Source organism: Myxine glutinosa, chromosome 9, assembly GCF_964187855.1.
Source record: "Myxine glutinosa chromosome 9, kmMyxGlut1.1, whole genome shotgun sequence".
NCBI lineage: Eukaryota > Metazoa > Chordata > Myxini > Myxiniformes > Myxinidae > Myxine > Myxine glutinosa.
The window spans coordinates 18,789,062-18,814,676 of record NC_136269.1 but is presented as its reverse complement, the minus strand read 5'-3'; the positions used below and the strand labels follow the sequence as shown (position 1 = coordinate 18,814,676).

At 43.8% G+C, this 25,615-nt stretch overlaps 1 protein-coding gene across 1 annotated transcript in view; it reads right to left on the bottom strand.

Moving 5' to 3' along the window:
- CFAP61 (cilia and flagella associated protein 61) overlaps positions 1-25,615 on the bottom strand; it is a 258,248-nt gene that overhangs the window by 154,957 nt on the left and 77,676 nt on the right. The window contains exons 8-10 of the mRNA XM_078785078.1: positions 11,289-11,488; positions 9,229-9,374; positions 2,653-2,692 (exon numbers count right to left, since the gene is read on the bottom strand). Coding sequence (XP_078641204.1) covers positions 2,653-2,692; positions 9,229-9,374; positions 11,289-11,488 — 386 coding nt within the window. The remainder of the gene's footprint in view (positions 1-2,652; positions 2,693-9,228; positions 9,375-11,288; positions 11,489-25,615) is intronic.

Below are 25,615 nucleotides of genomic sequence, written 5' to 3'. Positions count from 1 at the left end.
TACGAAATTCTGGCATGAAACAGCGTGCTATTGCTCGGCAGTATGGCATCACCCAAGGTCAGGTGTCAAAGATCCTGAAACGAAATGCTCAGAGGGGTGTTCCTACTCCAACACAGAGGCCAGGACGTCCACGCAGAACCACAAGGAGAGATGATCGCCAGCTGCACCGGTTAGTCTACAATGGCCGTACCAAGTCAGCTAATCGGCTTAGGGCTGAGTGGCAGCAACTGACAAATGTGCCTGTATCCAGAAGGCTAATAAACCAACGACTGGTTCAAGCAGGCTATCATGCCAGGCGTCCCCTGAGAAAGCCACGCCTGGCCAGACAACACAGCCAGCGCCGATTGCAGTGGGCCAGAGAGCACCGTCAATGGCAGCCAGGACACTGGAATCATGTGACCTTCAGTGACGAGTCTAGATTTCTGGTCTATCGTCAAGATGGCCGCGTCCTAGTGCGCAGACAAGTGCATGAAGCCCACAACGAAGATTGTATAGTGCCAAGAGTCCAAGCTGGAGGTGGTGGGGGGACCGTTTGGGCTGCTTTTCATGCAGGGGGCAAAACTGACCTGGTTGTTCTGAATGGAAACCTGAACCAGTTCAAGTACAGGGTCATTCTGGAAGAAACATTGCTTCCATTACCTCGTGCAGCCTTTCGAGGAAACGTTGGCTTCCAAGATGACAATGCACGGCCTCATCGTGCTCGCATGATCCAACACTTTCTTGCTGACCATGGTGTAGAGCATATGGAGTGGCCTGCCATGTCCCCGGATATGAATCCGATAGAGAACTTGTGGGCAGAATTAACGCGTCAAATCGACAACTTGGACCAGCAGCCAACCTCTGTGCGTGAATTGCAGCAGGCTATTGTCACTGCATGGCAAGAGATTCCTGTCCAAACCTTGGCAAATCTCGTGAACAGCATGCCTCGATGTGTACGTGCTCTCCTGAATGCTCGTGGGGGTTACACGAAGTACTGAACTGTAATTTTACTGTCCGTAATCCCAGTCATAATTTAGCTTTTGTTTTTGTTGAAATTTTTTTTGGCGAATGTGCAAAATAAAGAGATACTTCTGGAAAACGTACAGAAGTTTAACACAGTACTGTCCGTGAATTGAGTTCGATATCAGTTTACATCACTTTCAAGGATCAATTTATTTGCTTTGAAATGTCAAATGTGGTTTTTGTTTCTTTTAAAGGTCACATTAACAAAATCTAGAATAATTTCAACATAATTCCAATGAACTTTTGGTTCTAAGTCATCTTGAAAAGTAAGTTCCCCCCCACAAAAAAATATTCCATATTAAATGCCAAGTCTGTATGTGTGAGATTAGTCCTTTTCCTGTGTTAGTCTTGCGATGAGTAGAGTTATGAGAGTAGGTCCTTTCATTGCCTCCATTGCCTTATGCCTCTTATGCCTCTTTGTGCTACCTTTGGCTTTTTGGCGCGAATTAACACGAGGCAGGCCTGGAGGGTCGAGTCGGGACCGAATGAGGGCGCGAAGAAGCTGACGGTAAGCGCAAGCCGCCAATCAGGGCTCAAAGGGTGTGGCTGCAGCACTGCGTCACGGGGTGTGGTTGGGACGTTCAAGAAGGCTCAGGGCATGTCCATATAACCCGTTGCGCAAAGCCCCCACCAGCAATTGAGTTACGAGCAGAAGAGTTGAGTAAGGACTCTCGAGTTGAAGGAGCGCGAGGAGCAATTGAGTTACGAGCAGAGGAGAAGAGAAGAGGGGTTGAAGGAGCGCGGTCAGCAGTAGAGTTTGAGAAATACGAGATCGGAGAAAGACGCGCATGAACCAAGATACGCGCTCATATTAATGTGGCGCTCGGTTGAGCTTAAGGCCGAGCCTATATTGCATTGGGTTACGCGAGTGATAGCGTGCTGGTTGCTAAACGCGCTGTGGAACCGCCCAGCCGCGCCGAGAGACACGTACATTCCTTCCCGCCTTCCTGCCTCATCTGCTGCCCTTTTGTCCGAGAGACGCGCTACGAGGATCCTTCCACCGCCTGCTCGCCATCATCGCGTGACGTGCTGTGACCGAGGAGAGCCGGACGGGGCCGTTCCTGGATGACCAAGTCGGCGCGCTTGGCCTGAACATCATCCTGCCTGCAATTTCCCTGTGTGAGTGTGAACGGGCCCGCGTCTGGGCTTTAAGAATAAGACTGCTTAAGTTCTGCTCTGTGTCTGCTTTCTACCAAATTGTACATACGTGTAAATAATAATTAAACCTGTGTTCTTCCTTTGATTCTACCGCTTTTGTGTTTTCCATCATTGACTAAGCGTGGTACGTATAGAACCGCTCTAATCGGGGTCCAATATTAACGGTGACTGCACGGACCACGTAGTACGCAATCCGCTCGGTGTACTCAAATTACACGTGGCTCGTGCGAGGCTTGGTTCCCCGCTTCCGTGGCGGCGCAGGTATTTAGGTATGAGCGAGACTTGGTCCCGAAACCCTACCTTGCGCTTGCCCGGACGAGGCATTTCAAGTCTCTCAGTTACGCCAGGCCCAGAAAGAACAAGGGGCTTAATCCCCCCTTGGTAAGGGTAAGAAGGGCGGCGGAAAACCGTAACAATATTATATTCTCGATTTCATTTTTCCATATGAGAGTAGTTATGAACTATAAAAAAAAAAGTAAATAAGCCACTTACAGGAAATATTCCACAAACATATGCCAAGAAATCTTGAGATCTGGAAAAAAAAAAGGCACAATGATTAATAATTAAAACATGACATTAATAATTGTGTAGAAAACATCGTGCTATTGGGTTTTGATTGAAATCCTGTAGGCCAGAGAGATATTCTACGCAAGTAATTAAGCCAGGCACCCATGAAAGACGAGCTAATGCTTTATCTTCTTACTATAATTCATCAAATGTCTGTCTGTCTGTCTGTTCCCAGGTACCGCAAAAACGGCTGAACCGATCGCAACGAAATTTTGGGTGGGTAATCCTGGGACCCCTGGAGTAAAATAGGCTATATTGTTTTTCCAATTAGGAAAAAATTCCCAATTTTCCAGTTTTTCCAAACACGATGGAATAATATTTACCGATATAAACAGTGATGTGGCTTTTATTGAAATTCTACAAATACTGTTTAGATTTTGATGATTTGCGTGTGATATGATTTAACGTATGTTTATATGAATCGTTTAAATTTTTTTTTAAAGCCTTCAATTTCTGATATTTTGCCTTTTCATTTGGGCCTCCCAATTGAAGCCCCGCCCATAAGGCGGGTACCGTTGCTGGTTTAGTTAATTTAGACTTACTGATAGCAATTTGGGATATAAGATGTACAGTGCCCTCCATAAATATTGGAACAGTGAAGTCAAATTTGTTATTATTGCTATGAACTTAAGAAATTTGGATTTGAGATCAAAAGATGAATACGACGCAAGAGGGCAGGTAGTCGGCTTTTATTTCTTGGTATTTATATGTACATATGTTTTACCATTGTAGAACAACAACACTTTTTATGTCCAGTCCCCCCCGTTTCTGAACGCCCTGCTGCTGTCAATCAAAATGGCCAAACATTACCAATACCGGAAGCAGAACGTTGGCCAATGACGAATCATAACGGAACATTGTGGCAGAGCTCCCATTCACAATTTACACAGTACGCTACAACCATTGGAAAGACATGGTCCAGCAGTTTGGATAATGGTTTGTAAACGTTTAGCAAAGGCAGGTATTTACAAGCAGGCAGTGTCTGAAGACTGCGCAGGTAAGGTGTTCCATGAAATTTCTAGTTTCAGAAGTTTTACACTCTTGAGCTAGATAATGGAAATGTGGAGAATCTGTTAGCATGTGACAGTCAATAGTAATTGCTGTTTATGGAACTGTTTGTTTCAGGATGATAGCAATTCAGTCTCTCCCACTGGGGCCCTCAGACCTCAGTTCACCCGTTCGCATCCCCCAGCACCAAAACTCAATTTTGAGACTCACGATAGCCACCCGACATATTGAGTCACAATTTGTAGTCACAATTTGTCACATCCTGCCCTCGACATAGGCATTTTGATCTACGCTGGTGATAAAGGCAACAATAGTTGTTGTTTGTGTTTCAACACTTCGACTACAGCTACATAATGGCTGAGATATACGCAAGTGTGGAAACCGGGAAAGGGCCAATGATTACATTGGGGGTGGGGGCATCGGAAGTGGACCTGGAATGGGCTAAAGGTTACATTGGGGGATGGAAGTGGACCTGGAATGGGCTAAAGGTTACATTGGGGGTTAGAAGTGGACCTGGAATGGGCTAAAGGTTACATTGGGGGTTGGAAGTGGACCTGGAATTGGCTAAAGGTTACATTGGGGGTTAGAAGTGGACCTGGAATGGGCTAAAGGTTACATTGGGGGATGGAAGTGGACCTGGAATGGGCTAAAGGTTACATTGGGGGTTAGAAGTGGACCTGGAATGGGCTAATGGTTACATTGGGGGTTAGAAGTGGACCTGGAATGGGCTAAAGGTTACATTAGGGGTTGGACGTGGACCTGGAAGGGGCCAACGATCACATTGAGGGGCTTGTAGATGACATCAAAAGGACCAATGGCCATAAGCAGGGACTTGTTAAAAGTCCTGAAAAGGGCTCACGACTGTATTGAGCATCTGGCAGAAGATCTGGAAAGAACTTGGGAATGTATTCGAGGGCTGGAAGTCAGTTGCAGCCTGTCGGTTCAGTGGCGGTACAAGTGTACCCCCGATATTTGCAGTTGTCGAGTTCAAAAGTAAACATTTAGATTTTAGAGAAATATCTCACTGTGTGTATACGCCGGTGAGAATGGCAGCACAAAATTGCTTGGGTTGCGCTTGGGTTGTTGTTGGTACAACTAAAATCTGTGCTAAATGTTGTGTTTATGAGCTGTGTAACTATCACAGGCATCAGATGCAAGAGGGATGGAGATGATCTCAACCATGTCGGGGCTGTGGAATTGGCACTCAAGCAGAGTCAAGCATTTGTCATGGCTGTGGCGGTAACAATGTGCAGCATAAACTAGTATATGAAGAGCAACGTGCACGGAGGCTCTTTCAGTCCATACTAGTAGAGCTGCTGCAGGAATATCATGTCAAGTTAAACAAATCACTCCCCTTACATACCAGGTTGAAACGTGCCAACCATTAAAGACCTTTGTGCATTAGCACGGCTTCATGCATTATGGGAGCGAGACATGGGTAATGAATGCCTGTTGTTGTTGTTGTTGTTGTGCATTAGCACGGCAATACGTGCTTACAGGTATATGGAAGCTCCGTAAATCCGGTCTCATCAATGTCATCGATGAGGCCCGTGCCCTTGAGGCTCAGAAGAGACTCGTTTGGGCCAAACAAACTGGGTGATTTGTTGTGAACACCCATGTCGATTTGTTATGTCTGAACCTTGTGAGCGAAGTACCCAGTACCAAGAAAGAAAGGGAAGCATCAAAGAGAGGCATTGTAGCTCGATGATGCAGTCACGGATAGCCTTAGAGCTAACGCCTACAACCAGCAGACCAAAAAGAAAAACCAATCTTGCATATATCCACCACCCAGAGGCTTGAAAAACGGCCCGCCGATCCCACAGGTTTGGGTAGTGGCCTGAACCACTTGCTCATTTGAGAGGGGGCCCAGCTCCTGAAGTCTTGACAGAAAGATGAACCCCCAACCCTCCGGCAAAAAAATATATCAAAAGCTTGACCCAGCCACTACTACAGTTTATATGTAGACTGTGTGAACCGGCTGTTTGCCAATAGCCAGTATATAAAGAAGGGTAGAGACATCACTCTGGATGAAATTGCTAAATAAGTCAATGTGGTGTTAGGCGGAACACCACATATTGAGGGTGACCGATCAGTCGAGGTCCTCCTCGGCTGATGGTTCTATAGCTTGGGTTTTTATGCTTCAGCCAAAATGAGAGTCATGTTTGATATGATGTCTGAAGTGCTTGAAATGCTGACAAAAACTCCTCAACAGATGTATACACTATTTACTGTGGTAGGGAAGACTGTCAATGAACCACTAGCTGTTGAGAGTGAGGACAAACATAGAGGTCAGCTCGCGTGGGCTCTGGCCAAAGGGAGCCAGGTTCCCATGACGTGGTAGTACTCGCGGCCTGCGACGTCCACATCTTGGAATGTGTGCACAGCGTATCCTTGTCTGTGAAGTTCCTCATTGATCCAATCAAAGCGTTCTTTTCTCTTTTGGGACCATTCACTTTGTGCAGACTGCAGTGTTTCCATAGCCTTATCATGGCATATGCATTCTTCATCAATGTGAGGAGAGCTGAGCAGAGTCGAGCTTAGAGACCATGTAGTTGAGCTCCACACATGCCGGAGCATTTACTAAAGGACTTATAACCATAGATGCCATAAGCTGCCTGCGTCTCCCCTTCTCAAAGAGCTGTACGCTCGAAGAACTCATGTCCTACGGACTGATTACTTCAATATGTCAGCCAGGAGGATCCCCTGCTTTATGAGCATGTCTCTTGTGGCCAAAACTGCCACTTGAGATGTGAGAAATTGAGAACTACAAGGCCGACGTCGTGGCCTATGGAATCAAGTTGTGGGCATACCCTTTAAGAACATTTTACCAAGACGGGCATATCCCATCGTCAAACTGCTACCAACTGTGGCAGAGTGGGCTACATTAGCCAGCATTTTACTGTCGGTAATTGGAGTCGCCATGTTTGCTGTGAAACAAGATTGTTGAGCTGTGAAACAGTGTTGTCAGAAACAATCAAGGCATACAGTAGGGGGTCTGGTTTGCTCAGTTGTTCATCCCGACTTTGCACCTTTGGTTCGTTACAATGCTCCTTGCAGTAAGAGCGGGCAGTATAGTACACCAGGTGTCCACATTTCAACTGCGGCGGTTCCATTTGCTTCTTTATGTTGTTGCTCCTTCGGAGCCACTGGAACAACTACCGCTGTGCACTGGTCACTGGAATTGTTGTTCTGACTGAACAGTGGGTGTTCTCAACCACCATGCTTGCCTTTATCCCCCGAAACGTGGTTAGCAGTCACTCCTTGTTTGCCTTGTGCACTGAAGCTCCGTTCTGCCAAGTTGTAACCTTTTAAGGATATTTTTCGGTGTGACAGTACAAGATGCGGTGCCCAAGATGATTGTGCGTGTCTGTAACTGGGCACTGAGGATTGCCCAGACATACATACACTACTGGTCAAAAGTTTTAGTTCACCTCAATTTTTCCAGTTTTATTGAAATTTACACCGTTTAATATCCAGTGAATAACCTGAAATGGTACAAAGGTAAGCAGTAAACTGCTCAAGGTTTAAAAAAAAGTTTCGGGTAGCAAAAACGGGAAAGTAATGTAAATTGCACAGTTATATTGTAAAACAAGGCCTTCTTCAGGGAACAAGTAATGGGTTAACAACTTACAGCTGTTCTGCAGCAATGTAAGTAAATTAAGCCTTGAAAGTTGATGCAAAAAATTCCTACAGGTGTCCCAACCTCTGCTGATTACTTGATTACAAACCCCCGGTCTGTATAAAAGCAGTGTTGAAACAGACTGTTATTACACCCTCTGAAGCATTATTTGGACAATATTGCACTGCAGGAAGTAGTATATTGGAAACTGGAGGAAACTCTGACAGGAAGAGGTCTGGCAGACCCAAAGCCACAACAGAATCAGAAGACAAATTTTTGAGAGTCAACAGCTTGCGTGATAGGCGGCTCACAGGACAACAGCTTCAAGCACAGCTTAACACTGGTCGAAGTAAGCAAGTCTCAGTTTCAACTGTGAAGAGAAGACTTTGGGCTGCAGGTTTGACAGGTTGAGTGGCAGTAAGAAAGCCATTGCTAAGATGGCAAAATAAGAAAAAGAGGCTTGCCTGGGCCATGAAGCACCGCCAGTGGACTACTGAAGACTGGAAGAAGGTCTTATGGACCGATGAATCAAAATTTGAAATCTTTGGTTCATCACGCAGGGTTTTTGTACGCCGTCGAGTAGGCGAAAGGATGGTTCCTCAGTGTATGACACCAACTGTCAAACATGGAGGAGGAAGCGTGATGGTCTGGGGCTCTTTTGCTGGATCCAGAGTCGGCGACTTGCACAGAGTGACTGGCACCCTGAACCAAAAGGGCTTCCACAGCATTTTGCAGCGCCATGCAATACGCCTAGTTGGTCAGGGGTTCATCCTCCAGCAAGATAATGACTCGAAACACACCTCCAGGCTATGTAAAAACTACCTTCGAGGAAAAGAACAAGACGGTCGGCTTCAAATCATGGAATGGCCAGCACAGTCTCCAGACTTAAACGCCATCAAGCTGGTTTGGGGTGAACTGGACAGAAGGGTGAAAGCAAAGCAACCTACAAGTGCAACACATTTGTGGGAACTTCTGCAACAGTGTTGGGAAGAACTTCCCGAACAATATTTGATTTCCATTGTAGAAAGAATGCCACGAGTGTGTTCGGTGGTTATATCTGCAAAAGGTGGCTACTTTGCTCAGTCAAAAATGTAAATTAAATTTTGGATACTATGATTTCTTTTTTATCTCCAATTGTTTATTTGTTCTATGCTTAATTTCAGAGTACATTGAGACATTAAACTGCGTAAATTTCAATAAAAACTGGAAAAATTGAGGTGTTCTAAAACTTTTGACCGGTAGTGTAGGTCCTGGTTGAGTCGTTGAGTCGCTCAATGCCTGGATGGGTAAATCCCTCTGATTTTTCAAGGATAAACGTAGTCCATGCCTGATCGGAGGCCTGCGCAATGTAATCAAACGGAGGTGCCAAGCGCCCCTCCCTTTATATGGGATCGTTTCTCTGTATGCAACTTTAACATGGGGACTAAAAATTCGTTTCTCGGCTTCTACTGGACGAAATCGGCTGCAAATTTTAGAAGTACATACTTTCTAAAGGTAATATGTTCCAAATTTCAGCAACATCCGTTTCGGCATTCTTGAGTTTTCTTTAGAAAACCCTCAAATTCACGTTGGTGTCTGTCCGTCCGTCTGCCCAAAATGTGTTGGCGCTCATATCTTAAGGGCTATACATTAAAACGAGCTGAAACTTGGAATATACATCGGCCAATAGGTCTAATTAATGGCTTTCAAAACAAATTCCACCGAAGTGCCATAGTTTTTGCTTTAAAATTAAATATGTATATTTATATGCAATTATATATGTATATAATTAATTAAAAATTTAATACTAAACCTAGCCTGACCTCACTTCTGAACAGCTTCTATATACATACATATATATATATATATATATATATATATATATAATATCATACCTTGTCTCATACTTGGGGTTGATACAAAAGAGCTGAATGCAAAAGGCATTGCTGGCTCCTTTGTATGTAGGAAAGAACTCGTCACTTTGATGGGTCAGAGATTCTTCACCCCATTGATCCTCGTGTCCGCAGCTGGAGGTAAAACACTGAGTGGAAATGAACAGGTGCATTTTAAGGTGGTTACTAAACAGAGACCCACAAATGCTGAGAGAAAATAAACATCAATTTCCTGTTGCTTTTGCATCATCTCGGAAAACAAATGACATGATATGAGGCTGGAAAGGAGGTACCGTTTATAGAGAAAACTAGAATGGCACTCAGTAAAGCGCATACCCCCACCAGGCTGAACAGTTTATGTTTTGTATCCCACTGCTAGGCCAGATCGGAATCCGGATCTTCACCAAAATCTAATCATTTCGTCCTTGTCACATTCACTACCTCTCTGCCAAATTTCATCCAAGTCTGTCTCCATCTTTTTGAGATATCTTGTTCACAGACAGACAAACAAACAAGACAGACAAACAAACAGACAGACAGGGGTGAAAACATAACCTCCATCCACCTTTGATGGCAGAGGTAATAAAAAACAAAAATGCAGCACAAATTAAATATGTGACGTTTCATCATCAGCAATGTATTTTTTCATGTCTTGGAATAAGCAAAATAAGCCAGGGAGACTTTCCAGTTTGGCTGAGCCTTCCTGGGCTCAACCATCACCTGTTGTATGTCTTAGTGACAAGTGCTATTCATCTGTATTCTTCATGCAGATGTAAGTAAAAATGAAGATGTACAACTGTTGGTTCATTATAAAGGATCACAATGTATGATAAGGACACTACCATAAGTGAAGATAACCTCTGACTCCATTATTGTCCCCCGTCGCACCGCGGAGCGAAAGGGGGACTATGGTTTTCACCCTCCGTCCGTGTGTGCGTGCATCCGTGCGTCCGTGCGTCCGTCCATGCGTGCGTGCGTAAGCGAAGGACCGAATTCTAATTTGGTGTGTGGGTGCAACCCACGTCAAAATCCAAGATGGCCGCCGCCATGTATGTCTGACGCCATGTATGTCTGAACCTTGTGAGCGGAATGTCTTGAAGAATAAGCGAAGTACCAACTTCTAATCTGGTGTGTGGGTGTATCTAGGCATAAGGAAGAACGCTATTGAAAATTGGGTCGCCACGTCAAAATCCAAGATGGCCGCCGCCATGTATGTCTGAACCTTGTGAGCGGAATATCTTGAAAAATAAGCGAAGTACCAACTTCTAATCTGGTGTGTGGGTGTATCGAGGCTTTAGGAAGAAAACTATTGAAAATTGGGTCGTCACGTCAAAATCCAAGATGGCCGCCACCATATACATGTCTGAACCTTGTGAGCGAAATATCTTGAAAAATAAGCGAAGTACCAACTTCTAATCTGGTGTGTGGGTGTATCTACGCATAAGGAAGAATGCTATTGAAAATTGGGGCGCCACGTCAAAATCCGAGATGGCCACCGCCATGTATGTCTGAACCTTGTGAGCGGAATATCTTGAAAAATAAACGAAGTACCTGTAATGAAATTGTATTTAAGTTGAACCCAGGTGTTATGCTCTCTCCAACCACTGAGAGGCGTCTATAAGAACTCGGTCCAGTCATCGCTCCGGATCACTCCTGTGGCATTTAATCTGTGACAGTGTAGACCCGAATGGTGCGTATATTTAGATGATCCGGGCTTGCTTGTACTGATTGATAGTTGCTGGACTTCTCCTTGATTATATAATCCTGATATGTTGCATGATCGTATTTTTACAGGATGTTGCCAGAGATCGAATTTTCATTAAACCTATTATTGGGACAATGTTGTGGATTTGACTTTCACTACAATTAATGAAAATTCGTCTCTTCGCCTTTAACGAGAACGAGACATGAACGAGAGCGACATGACGACACATAAGATGATCCAAGTGCCGATCTTCGGAGCAGACCCTCAGGCAGCGGACGCGGCCGCCGAACTGACACATTGGCTGAAAATCTTGGATAACCAATTCAAGGCTCAGGAAGCCGTCACCAATGAAACAAACCTCGAAGTGCTGCAAACAAAGGTACACCATACCGTGTACATGGCAATCGAACAATGTGAGACGTTCGATGCAGCTGTGGCTGAGCTGAAGCGTATTTACATTTAAAAAAACGAAGCGTAGTCTATGCCCGACATTTGCTCGCAACACGACGACAACAGCCCACGGAGCCTGTAGATCAATTTGCTCAAGAGCTCCGACGCCTGCTGAAGGAGAGTACCCCTGAGATACGTACTCATGAACAAGTCTGTGATGACCTTGTTCGCGATTCTCTCATCGCAGGACTTAGGTCCCCAGTCGTCAGACAGAGACTACTGGAAGAAGCCGATTTGACACTAGCCGAAGCACTCCGGCTATCTCACGTGTATACCGAAGCATGGGAACAATCTGATGCGTATGAAACTCCATACGTCACTGCGGGGACATCTCGACAGACTCGACCGGAGAGAGCTACCGCCGAGGTCGTGGATGCAGCCTCGGCACCTCCGCCGGAATCGGAGACCCCGGCCACTCCTGAGGATCCCGATCCGGGCTTGACGGCGGCTGCTGCAGCTGGACCCAAGTCCGGAAGTAACGCTACGTGCTATTTCTGCGGGAATCGAAATCATCCCAGGTCTGTTTGCCCTGCTAAAAATGCGATGTGTCATTTGTGCTCAAAGCCGGGTCATTTTGCAAAAGTTTGCCGAGCGTCGCGGAGCAAACGAACCCGCTCGACGATGAATGTGCTTTTCTCCGAGCCAGCGGTCCGAGTGGCATGCGGTGTGCCTCGTCCGACTTTGATGGGGATCGCCCCTCTCTGTGGGCCCCGAACTGAGAGCTCGACCTTGGTGAGACTCGCCGCGCCGACTAAACAAGTGGCACAAACACGACAGTACGCAGAGCGACCGTCCTTGGCCGGCATTCTTCCGACACCCTGCCAACTTCCGGGATCGGCCATCCGACCGGCTAATGTTGGCTGTGAAACTCCGCGCCGGCACGAGCGCCCTCCGGAGGCTGCACGTATGATCTACAAGCTACTGCAACGGCACGAACGCTGGGAACTTCACGCGTGGCACGTGCGCCCTCTGGAGGCGGCACGACTGGCCTACAAACGACTTCAATGGCACGAAAGACTTTAGCTGGTGTTGGATCCACACGTGAGGCACGAGCGCCTCGCCTTGACGACTCGATAACTACAGATCCACCTGGCCTGGCTCGTGCTATCATCCCACTCATGATCGAGGGAATTTTTGCGAATGCTTTGATCGATACGGGATCCATGGATAGTTATGTTGATTTTCGACTTGTGCAGAAACATGGATGGCCGATTCTTGGGACAAGATGTCGAATCTTTATGGCCTCTCAGGGGCTATGGCTTAGCACAAAAGGGGAATGTCGACTTAAGCTTGTGATTAAGGGCCGAATGTTTCCGGATGTGCATCTAATGGTCTTACCAGCATTATGTGCAGAAGTTTTGCTCGGACATGATTTTCTCAAGCGACATGGGCGTTTGGAAATGGAATTTGGTGGTACTGATACGCTTGCTGTGTGTGCTCTTGCAGGGATGGAAATTGAGCTGCTGTCGCTGTTCCCCAATATGACCATGGACTGTACACCTGTAGCGGTTAAATCGCGACGCTACTCATGGGCAGACGCGCAATTCATTGCGGAAGAAACGGCCCTGCTACTAAAGGAAGGTATCATAGAACCTAGTCGGTCGCCATGGCGGGCCCAAGTTCTGGTGGTACGAAGGGAAGCACATCGCAAACGCATGGTAATCGACTATTCGCAGAGATTAATCGGTTTACACAGCTGGACGCCTACCCACTCCTGGGAATGGACTCCCTGGTCCGACAGGTGGCACAGTATTCGGTCTATAGCATTCTCGATCTGCGTAGTGCGTTTCATCAAATCCCCATCTCCGAGGCCGATCGCATCTATACAGCGTTTGAATCGGGTCAGAGGTTATACCAGTTCACCCGGCTACTCTTCGGGGGCACGAATGGGGTAACTTGTTTTCAGAGGGCTATGGACGACCTCATCGCTAAGGAGAACTTGACCGATGTCTTTGTATATATGGATAATCTCACGGTTTGCGGGTATGACCAGGAACATCATGATGCTAATCTGAAGCGCAGAGGTATCGCTTAACTATGAATGAGGCTAAATGTCGTTACTCTGCTCACACAATAGATCTTCTGGGGTACACCGTGACCCACTGCTCTGTTGCTCCGGATAAGGAGCGTCTGAGACCCTTGCTCGATATGGCCCCGCCCTGCGATCGTGCTTCGTTGAAGCGTGCTCTCGGGCTATTCTCTCATTATTCTAAGTGGGCACAAAATTTCTCCGCGAAACTCCGCCCACTTGTGGACTGCGAAACTTTCCCCATGAGCCTTGCCGCCAAGGCCGCTTTCCATGGCCTTAAGTCCGACATCGCTGGCGCCGCTGTGGCGACGATTGACGAAAGTAAATCTTTTGTTTTGGAAAGTGATGCGTCGGATCATGCGATAGCTGCAACTCTCTCCCAAGGGGGGCGCCCTGTGGCCTTCTTTTCACGAACTCTCTCCTCCGCTGAGCGGAGACATTCGTCTGTCGAAAAGGAGGGCGTATGCCATCGTCGAGTCGATTCGGCGTTGGCGCCACTATTTGCTCGGATGATGCTTCCAAATTATCACGGACCAACAGAGCGTTGCGTTTATGTACGACACCCAGCATGCTCAACGCATTAAGAATGAGAAAATTACTCGTTGGCGGATCGAACTCGCCGATTTCTGCTACACAATCAAATATCGCCCTGGGAGGGATAACCTGGTTGCCGACGCCTTATCGCGGCCGGCGACGTGTGCGAGTCTCATATCTTTTGAGCATCTGCGCGCTTTGCACGACACCTTGTGCCATCCTGGTGTGACGTGTTTCGCTCATTTTGTGCATAGTCGTAACTTGCCCTACTAGGTTGAAGATATTCATCAGATCTGTCGCACTTGTTCTGTATGTGCTGAACTCAAACCGCGTTTTTACAACCCTCCTGTGGGAACGCTGGTCTGAGCAACTAGGCCATGGGAGAGACTGGCGATGGATTTCAAAGGGCCACTGCCGGCGTCACCGGCATCGAGTAACTCTCGTTACCTGCTCACAATCGCTGATGAGTTCTCGAGATTCCCTTTTGCTTTCCCGTGTGTAGATATGACAGCCGCCATGGTTATCCGGTGCCTGCAGAACTTGTTTTCTATGTTTGGGAATCCGGCCTACGTGCATACCGATCGAGGTGCGGTGTTCCTGTCCCAGGAGGTGAGGAACTTCTTACTCCAACATAATGCCGCTTCTAGCTATACCAGACCGCAGGCGAATGGACAGGTCGAACGCTTCAATGGTATTATATGGAGAGCCGTTACACTGAGCCTTAAGTCCCTCGGCCGAGGCCTAGACAAGTGGGCTTGGTCGCTACCTGTGGCACTGAACTCGATCAGGACTTTACTGTGTACGGCTACCAATCAAACTCCCCATGAACGGATGTTTCATCACCCGAGGAGTTCGGGTAGTACCCGATCTTTACCTAGTTGGCTTGCAGAGCCGGGACCGGCTTACCTCAAACGTTCGGTTCGCATGAGTAAGTATGATCCACTAGTGGATAAGGTGCAAATACTCCAAGCTAATCCCGAGCATGCTCGTGTGCTGACTGCTGATGTCTGATGGACGCGAGTCAACTGTCTCCGTACGCCACCTGGCCCCTTGCGGGGACATCGACGAACCAATTTACGAGTCTATGGACTCTCCCGTTGCTCCGCCTGTGGAGTATCTGCCGGCCATCTCACTGCTAAATGCACCCCAACCTTTAGGCTCTGTGGTGCCACCTTCGTCACCTGACTTAGGCGGCTATTCCAACGCAGGGGACTTCGGTCATGGGGATGTAGCACCCGGTAGTTTCCGGACCCGTGCTGGAAGGGAAATTTGTCGCCCCGATCGCTACGGATGGACCGACTGACATGGACGGACAATCGCTGCCTCTACTATTATGCTGCTGCGTGATTGATTCCTGCCTTAGTGGAAGTGTAGTTTTAACGGCGGGGAGAATGTAATGAAATTGTATTTAAGTTGAACCCAAGTGTTATGCTCTCTCCAACCACTGAGAGGCGTCTGTAAGAACTCGGTCCAGTCATCGCTACGGATCACTCCTGTGGCATTTAATCTGTGACAGTGTAGACTCGAATGGTCCGTATATTTAGATGATCCAGGCTTGCTTGTACTGATCGATAATTGCTGGACTTCTCCTTGATTATATAATCCTGATATATTGCATGATCGTATTTTTACAGGATGTTGCCAGGGATCGAATTTTCATTAAACCTATTATTGGGACAATGTTGTGGATTTGACTTTCACGACAGTACCAACTTCTAATCTGGTGTGTGTGTGTATCTAAGCATAAGGAAGAAAGCTATTGAAAATTGGGTCACCACGTCAAAATCCAAGATGGCCGCCACCATATACATGTCTGAACATTGTGAGCGAAATATCTTGAAAAATAAACGAACTACTAACTTCTAATCTGGTGTGTGGGTGTATCTATGCATAAGGGAAAACACTATTGAAAATTGGGTCGCCACGTCAAAATCCAAGATGGCCGCCTTGCGTCTTCCACTTTGTCAACTCACATCACGTCAACGATGGGGGACCTAGGCGTAACGCTTGTAGTATTTATTTTAAAGAGCACACTGAGCCTTGAAATGCATGGCATTCAGAGGAATGAACAGGTGTGTCAAAACTGAGTTGATAGAACAGAACGATAGTTAACATCACCACAGAGGTTTCTGGAAACGTTTGTTACGTCACTGACAATATAGTCACCTCCCCCCACCCCCCCTCTCACCCCACCCCAACCTGCTGAGACTGGAACCAAACTGCCACCAGATTCTCTGCCAGGCTCTACATCCACATTTGCCGATCATCTCTTTGTCTTGTGAAATCCCCAGTCTGTCCTCGTAATTGTCATATGAACAGCTGTGGTAACAGTCAAGCCAAGTGAGTTATCATGGGTGAGGGAAATTATTATTGTATTCAATTGTTATAGCACAGTTGTATTGAGAGGTTTTTCATTTCATGTCTACCCAACAAAGATATTTAAACCAAGAACCAAACTCCAACGTAATATTTATCAATGTACTCGATGTTGATGACAGCTATAAGGAAATCAAACGTCTTATTAAACTTCAAACCAATCAAATCTTTATATAGCTGCTGTTCTGCACAGCTGAAAGAAAGGTTCTTGCTCTATGTATCCAAAAGAAATGTTCTTGTTCTACATATCCAAAAGAAAGGTTCTTGTTCTACATATCCAAAAGAAAGGTTCTTGTTCCACATATCCAAAAGAAAGGTTCTTGTTCTACATATCCAAAAGAAAGGTTCTTGTTCTACATATTCAAAAGAAAGGTTCTTGTTCTACATATCCAAAAGAAAGGTTCTTGTTCTACATATCCAAAAGAAAGGTTCTTGTTCTACATATTCAAAAGAAAGGTTGTTGTTCTACGTATTCAAAAGAAAGGTTCTTGTTCTATGTATTCAAAAGAAAGGTTCTTGTTCTACATATTCAAAAGAAAGGTTCTTGTTCTACGTATTCAAAAGAAAAGTTCTTGTTCTACATATCCAAAAGAACGGTTATTGTTCGACATATCCGAAAGAAAGGTTCTTGTTCGACATATCTGAAAGAAAGGTTCTTGTTCTACGTATCCAAAAGAAAGGTTCTTGTTCTACGTATTCAAAAGAAAAGTTCTTGTTCTACATATTCAAAAGAAAGGTTCCTGTTCTACATATTCAAAAGAACGGTTATTGTTCGACATATCCGAAAGAAAGGTTATTGTTCTACATATCCAAAAGAAAGGTTCTTGTTCAACATATTCAAAAGAAAGGTTCTTGTTCTACGTATCCTAAACAAGGCTTGTTGTTCTGGGCAACTGAAAGAAAGGTTATTGTTCTACTAGTCAGGTTCACAATGTTTTTTCGTTCAAAATTTTGGTAGATTAGCAAAACTATACATTTTTGGAATATTCAGAGCATGAGGAATCCAAAAATTAATGTTTACATTTGCGTAGACACCTTTGCGAAAATGACACTTAGGACAGTGATGAAGATAGTCAGGTTCACTATGTTAACAAATATAATTTCTTTCAAAATTTTGGGATTAGCAAACCTGTACATTTTTGGAATCTTCAGAGCATGGAGAATCTGAAAATCAATGTTGGCATTTGCACAGACACCTGCATGGCCGCCATTTTGTATTTTGAAAATGGCCGCCATAAAATACATATTTTGCGCGATCTCGGCTTCTAGTCAACCTAGAGACTTAATTAAATATGCTAATCCTATGTTTTCTGGGTCAAGGAATCCAATAAAGGCCTCAAAATAGTGCTCAGGATTATAGAAAAGCAACAAACAAAGGTAATTGAAAACCATTGTCTTGATATTTGTGATATAACTGTATTACATAATACATGATATTGCAAGTCCTTTGAAGTTATAGGTTGTTATAGGAAGTTATAGGTAGTATCAGATTGAACTATAAGTCCTATACACAGGATCTACGAGGTCTATACCGTTCAGGAATATGCTTTTACAGATCTTCATCACTGTCCTGAGTGTCATTTTCGCAAAGGTGTCTACGCAAATGTAAACATTAATTTTTGGATTCCTCATGCTCTGAATATTCCAAAAATGTATAGTTTTGCTAATCTACCAAAATTTTGAACGAAAAAACATTGTGAACCTGACTAGTAGAACAATAACCTTTCTTTCAGTTGCCCAGAACAACAAGCCTTGTTTAGGATACGTAGAACAAGAACCTTTCTTTTGGATATGTAGAACAAGAACCTTTCTTTCGGATATGTCGAACAATAACCGTTCTTTTGCATATGTAGAACAAGAACCTTTCTTTCAGATATGTCGAACATGAACCTTTCTTTCGGATATGTCGAACAATAACCGTTCTTTTGAATACTTAGAACAAGAACCTTTCTTTTGAATATGTAGAACAAGAACCTTTCTTTTGGATATGTAGAACAAGAACCTTTCTTTTGAATATGTAGAACAAGAACCTTTCTTTTGAATACGTAGAACAAGAACCTTTCTTTTGGATACGTAGAACAAGAACCTTTCTTTTGGATATGTAGAACAAGAACCTTTCTTTTGAATATGTAGAACAAGAACCTTTCTTTTGAATACGTAGAACAAGAACCTTTCTTTTGAATACGTAGAACAAGAACCTTTCTTTTGGATACGTAGAACAAGAACCTTTCTTTTGGATATGTAGAACAAGAACCTTTCTTTTGAATATGTAGAACAAGAACCTTTCTTTTGGATATGTAGAACAAGAACCTTTCTTTTGAATACGTAGAACAAGAACCTTTCTTTTGGATACGTAGAACAAGAACCTTTCTTTTGGATATGTAGAACAAGAACCTTTCTTTTGAATATGTAGAACAAGAACCTTTCTTTTGAATACGTAGAACAAGAACCTTTCTTTTGAATACGTAGAACAAGAACCTTTCTTTTGGATACGTAGAACAAGAACCTTTCTTTTGAATATGTTGAACAAGAACCTTTCTTTTGGATATGTAGAACAATAACCTTTCTTTCGGATATGTCGAACAATAACCGTTCTTTTGAATATGTAGAACAGGAACCTTTCTTTTGAATACGTAGAACAAGAACCTTTCTCTTGAATACGTAGAACAAGAACCTTTCTTTTGAATATGTAGAACAAGAACCTTTCTTTTGAATACGTAGAACAAGAACCTTTCTTTTGAATACGTAGAACAAGAACCTTTCTTTTGGATACGTAGAACAAGAACCTTTCTTTTGAATATGTTGAACAAGAACCTTTCTTTTGGATACGTAGAACAATAACCTTTCTTTCAGTTGCCCAGAACAAGAAGCCTTCTTTTGGATACGTATAGTCAGGTTCACTATGTTAACAAATATAATTTCGTTCCAAATTTTGGTAGATTAGCAAAACTATACATTTTTGGAATATTCAGAGCATGGAGAATCTGAAAATCAATGTTGGCATTTGCGTAGACACCTTTGCGAAAATGACACTCAGGACAGTGATGAAGATAGTCAGGTTCACTATGTTAACAAATATAATTTCTTTCAAAATTTTGGGATTAGCAAACCTGTACATTTTTGGAATCTTCAGAGCATGGAGAATCTGAAAATCAATGTTGGCATTTGCACAGACACCTGCATGGCCGCCATTTTGGATTTTGAAAATGGCCGCCATAAAATACATATTTTGCGCGATCTCGGCTTCTAGTCAACCTAGAGACTTAATTAAATATGCTAATCCTATGTTTTCTGGGTCAAGGAATCCAATAAAGGCCTCAAAATAGTGCTCAGGATTATAGAAAAGCAACAAACAAAGGTAATTGAAAACCATTGTCTTGATATTTGTGATATAACTGTATTACATAATACATGATATTGCAAGTCCTTTGAAGTTATAGGTTGTTATAGGAAGTTATAGGTAGTATCAGATTGAACTATAAGTCCTATACACAGGATCTACGAGGTCTATACCGTTCAGGAATATGCTTTTACAGATCTTCATCACTGTCCTGAGTGTCATTTTCGCAAAGGTGTCTACGCAAATGCCAACATTGATTTTCAGATTCTCCATGCTCTGAATATTCCAAAAATGTATAGTTTTGCTAATCTACCAAAATTTGGAACGAAATTATATTTGTTAACATAGTGAACCTGACTATACGTATCCAAAAGAAGGCTTCTTGTTCTGGGCAACTGAAAGAAAGGTTATTGTTCTACGTATCCAAAATAAGGTTTCTTGTTCAACATATCCAAAATAAAGTTTCTTGTTCTACATATCTAACAGAAAGGTTATTGTTCTACATATCTGAAAATAAGGTTCTTGTTCTGCGCAGTTGAAAGAAAGGTTCTAATTTTACATACCCAAAATGAAGAAACATTTTTGTTGGTTCAAACACCAATCATGTTACGATGGAGGTGTATTTTTTTTTTTACTGCAACATAAGAGATACAGTGCCTTCAGAAAGTATTCACACCGCTTGACTTTTTCACATTTTGTTGTGTTACATCCTGAATTTAAAATGGATTGAATTGAGATTTTTGGTCACTGATATACATATAATACCCCATAATGTGAAATTATATATTTTTTGGAGAAATTGTTACAATATAATTAATAATGAAAAGCTGAAATGTGCTGAGTCAATAAGTATTCAACCCCTTTGCTTTTGCTATGACACTCCAAATTGAGCTCAGGTGCATCCAATTTCTTTTGATCATCCTTGGGATGTCTCTACAACTTGATTTGAGTCCACCTGTGGCCAATTCAATTGCATAAACACCATTCTATATAAGGTCCCACAGTTGAGTGCATATCAGAGCAGAAAGTCCAAGGTATTCACACCCCTTAACTTTCCCTTGTTAAACCTGTCTGTAGAACAATTTTCCCTGTCTGTAGAACCCCGAGATGGAATTGTGAGGCGGCATTGATCTGGGGAAAGGTATAAAACCTTTTCTAGAGTGTTGACTGTTTCCAAGAGCACAGTGAGCTCCATCATTAGGAAATGGAAAGAATATGGACCTACCCAGACACTTCCAAGAGCTGGCCGTCTGACTAAACTGGGCAACTGGGCAAGAAGGACCTTGGTCAGGAAGGTGACAAAGAACCCAATGACCACTCTGACAGAACTACAGAGATCCTTGGCTCAGATGGGAGAAACTGCCAGAAGGACAACAGTCTCTGCAGCCCTTCATTTATCTAGGCTTTATAGAAGAGTGGCCAGACCAAAGCCACTCCTGAGAAAAGGCACATGACATCACGCCTCGAGTTTGGAAAAAGGCACGTGAACGGTGCAGAGCATGAGGCAAAAGATTCTGTTGTCTGATGAGATGAAAATTGAACTCTTTGGCCTGAATGTAAAGCACTACGTCTGGCGGAAACAGAGCACATCTCACCCATGTAACACCAACCCTACCATCAAGCATGGTGGTGGCAGCATCATGCTATGAGGATGCTTTTCAGTGGCAGGGACTGGGATACTTGTTAGGATAGAGGGAACAATGAATGGAGCTAAATACAGGCAAATTCTTGAGGATAGCTTTGTGTTCTAACAGGACAATGACCCATTGACCCAAGCATGCAGACAAAGCAACACTGGAATGGCTTCCAAACATGAACCTGAAAGTGGTTGAGTGACTGAGCAAAAAAGCCCAGACTTGAATCCCATTGAGAATCTGTGGAAAGACTTGAAGATCACTGTTCACCAATGCTCCCCATTCAACTTGACGGAGCTTGAGCAAATCAATAAGGAAGAATGGGAGAAACTCCCCAATTCCAGATGTGCAATGCTGAATGCGCAATACATACCCAAGAATACTCAAAGCTGTAGTCGCTGCCAAAGGCGATTCGATGAAGTATTGACTAGGGGAGCCGCATACTGATGGAAATTAGATATTTCTGCATTTAATTTTCAAGAATTTTATCAAAATTTCTAAAAACAAATTCCACTTTGACATTATGGGGTAATCCATTTTAAATTGAGGTTGTAACACGAGACAATGCGAAAAAGTCAAGGGGTGTGAATACTTACTGAAGGTACTGTATCTGATTATCATTGTGACTCCATCTTTGGTCCTGAACCAAGTGGGCAAATAATGGCGAGAAGAAACTAATTAGTATTGAGCATGGTATTGTTCATTCAATAATTATAGTTACCAACTCACACTGTATCTGTTTGTACACAATATGAGGAATGGCACAAAACTTTACATGGAGGGGCTTTGAGTACCATTGTGGGTTTTTGTTACTCATAATAGATTTATTACCTCCTGGGATGTCAGATTCTTCTCTGAAGATATGGACTCTGGGTTTTCTTGCTCCAAACATGCATTGTCATCTGTTGAACAAAGTATTATGCATTTTAATCAATCACAGCCAATGGATCGATCAATGGTTCACAGAAGGCAACATACTTCTCATCTGAAAATCTAATCAAACTCATCTACCCCACAAAAACCTGCCAACCAACAGCATACAAACTTTTAAAGGGATTAATCACCAATGCAATTTATTAACACCTCGCTCAACAAGGGGTTTTAGAGACAGAACAGAGAGGTTGTAAGAGAACTTGTTATGGAATGACCATTTGTTGTGAAACAAGAACATCCTCGAAAATTGCAAGCTTCGACAAACCAACTTATCCCCAGCCGGGATAGATTACAAAAAAGCCTTTGATAGTGTCCCACATTCATGGATTATAAAATGTAAGCAAGTATACAAAGTTAACCCTCAATTAGTCCCACTGATAGAGAAAGCAATGACTCTCTGGAATACAACGCTGATACTACCTCATTTGGAAGGAAAGATTGAAATCCCAGGGGTAAAGATATGACGTGGTATCTTACAAGGTGACAGCCTTTCCCCACTGCTGTTTCGTCTGGCTCTGGACCCACTGAGTAACCTCATCAATGAACAAAGACGCAGATGCAATCTAACGCACAACAAAATAATGACCAAAGAACCTAGAAAGGTGGCACTTCTACTATACATGGATGATCTAAAACTCTTCACACAGAATGATAAAAAAAATTGGCAGATCAACTCAAACTAGTGAAGCGCTACGCAGATGACATTCAGATGGAATTTGGTCTTAACAAATGTACATTTCTATCTGATAAAACAAAAAGAACACACAATATCCAAAGTACAACAATACAGGAACGAGAAAACGAATCATCCTACAAATACCTCGGAATAGAAGAGTTCCCCAGGTACAACACAAAAAATGCGTAAAATAATCAGCAAAGAGTACCTACGCAGAATAAGACGAATTTTGAAGTCATCCCTCTCACCGATGAACAAAATCAAAGTTATAAACCAACTTGCAGTACCGGTATTCCAGTATAGCGGTGCAATTATAAACTGACCACAATCGGAGATCAACAACTTAGACGCCAAAACAAGGACACTTCCAACTATTCATAAGCTATTCCACAAAAACCAATGCATTCTGAGGGTGTACTTGTCGAGATGAGAAGGAGGAGGCGAACTGATGGAGCTGAACCAAGTGCACATAACAGTGTGTGTATGACCAGCGGAGTACTACGTATGTGAAAAACTCAACAGACTATCGAATGAGATTTGTACATGAGCATGAAAACAAGTGAGAATATGTATCCTTAATCCATTTAGCTACAGACATCCAAAAATGGATGCAAGTGCAGGATACTACACAGGAAATCGAAACAGAAACAAATACAGCCCCAATGATCGCAAAGAAGATAAAGGAAAACTACAAAAATAAATATCAGCAAATATACTCTGATAAATGGGAGAATGACAAAATCAAAATCAAAACTAGGCAAGCGCCTTTGGGCTTCTGGAAAAGCGCTATACAAAATAAATGAATTATTATTATTATTAAAACTACCCACTCACCTCTCCCTTTCAATTCTCCACTCTCTCCCTCCTCCACAAATCTGACTCCTCCCCCTTCCTCTCTCTTCAAACTCTTTTCTCCACCTCCTCCAATATTCTACTTCCTTCTGCCCCTCATATTACTCCTCACTGTGCCTCAACCCATTACCACCTAGCCTTTTGTCCTCCTCCTCCTCCTGCCCTCTCTCCTTGCTCTTCTGCAATCTCCAACACACTGTCAACTGCTCTCCCTACCTCCTCCTCTCCTCCCTCATTTGATCCTACCCTTCCCCTCTCTTGTACCTGATGCTCCCCTCATTTTTCCTGAACGGTATGGACCTCAAACATCCAGGGCCTTCACTCAAACCTGACCGATCTCTCGATACAGGTTGCTTCTCAAAAAACAGACTTGATCTGTTTTAAAGAAATTTTCCTCCTTCAAGATGTCCCTGACCCCTTTGTGTCTCTCCCTGGTTTCTCCCGGCACGTAAATGCCGGTAACAAAGAAAACACGATAAAACTAAATTCCTAATTGGAGCGCTCCCACACAGATCCAAATACAGACAAGGGATAAAATAACTGAAAATAAACACGTGTTATTTGTGGCACTTAGCTCAAATTGGCTGGTGTATCTTGTCAGGAATCTTCAAAGATCGTCCGAGGCTTTGGCGGAAAAATGCGCTCGTTGGTGCAAAGTAGGCCTCACCGCGCATCCGCTCACCCCAGGCTCCGTGTGCGAAGCGAACGGCCTTGGCATGCAGCTTGCTCCTCCAGCCATGCTTGTCCTCACGATCTCTACACGGAAACCGCAGCTCTCCGTCCGCAGTTCCGCCTCCTCACGACCACTAACAAGATGTCGGAACACGACCGTTCACGATGGGGCTTCCTTGCGCAAGAGCAATAGTGACCGTTCACCACCAGATCCCAAAACGAGAAGAACCAAAAGGACGTCGATGCTGAGAGAGATAAAATGTCGATGCTGAGAGAGACAAAATGTCGATGCTGAGAGAGAGAGAGCTTTTCGGCAACTGTTCACCAACAAAGTCCGGACCCAAGAGAGAAAATGTCCGCTGCTCCAACTATTTTGTACTTGAGGGTCTGACGTCATCCCACGACATCTCCGTCTCCGCTCCTATCAGCGAGCCTCATCTTACCAGTCTCTGTGCCAATCAAATCCCTGCCAATCACTGCTCTTCAGGGCGTGGCTTCCTGGACATTTTGTGCCTCTGCGCTCACCAAGTCGGTGTTATCCATGGTAATGCTTCATGCCTGGTTTCCGGTTGGTTTTTAATTAGTGTGGTTAATGGCCGATTTCTTACTAGGTGTCTGTAGTGCGGTGTCATAAGGAACACAGGAAAAGATTACAGAGGCAATTACATACAGGGGATTAATTATCCATAATCCCTCGCTAATGAACAAACCCCACCCCTCTCATGGGGGCGAAGATACACTTACACGACATCCGGTCCACACAAATTTCCTACTTATTAAATGGGGTTTCTTGTTCTTCATGACAGTCAGAGCACACTACCTATGCACTCTACCTGGCTCTAAGGTAATCACTGCCTACCCCCTACAAACGTAACAATACTATTCCATCGGACCCCGCAATTCACGGGGGATACGTTCATGGAAAATCCCGCGCATAGCGGAACCTCGAATAGCGGGGTCGGACTGCATTCTAGTTTTGCATTTTAATTTTCTGAAATTTGTAAAATTTGTTTTTCACTTGGAAGATGTGGGATACGATGTGTAAATAAAGGTGGAAAAAGTCTGCTTTAATGCAATTTAATTTCAGTTTATAAGGCAACAAAACAAAAGCTGAAGATTTCAAAAGGGGTTGTAGATTCCCTATGATCAGTGTATATGGCGATTTCAACTGTCATCACGCCAGTTGGCT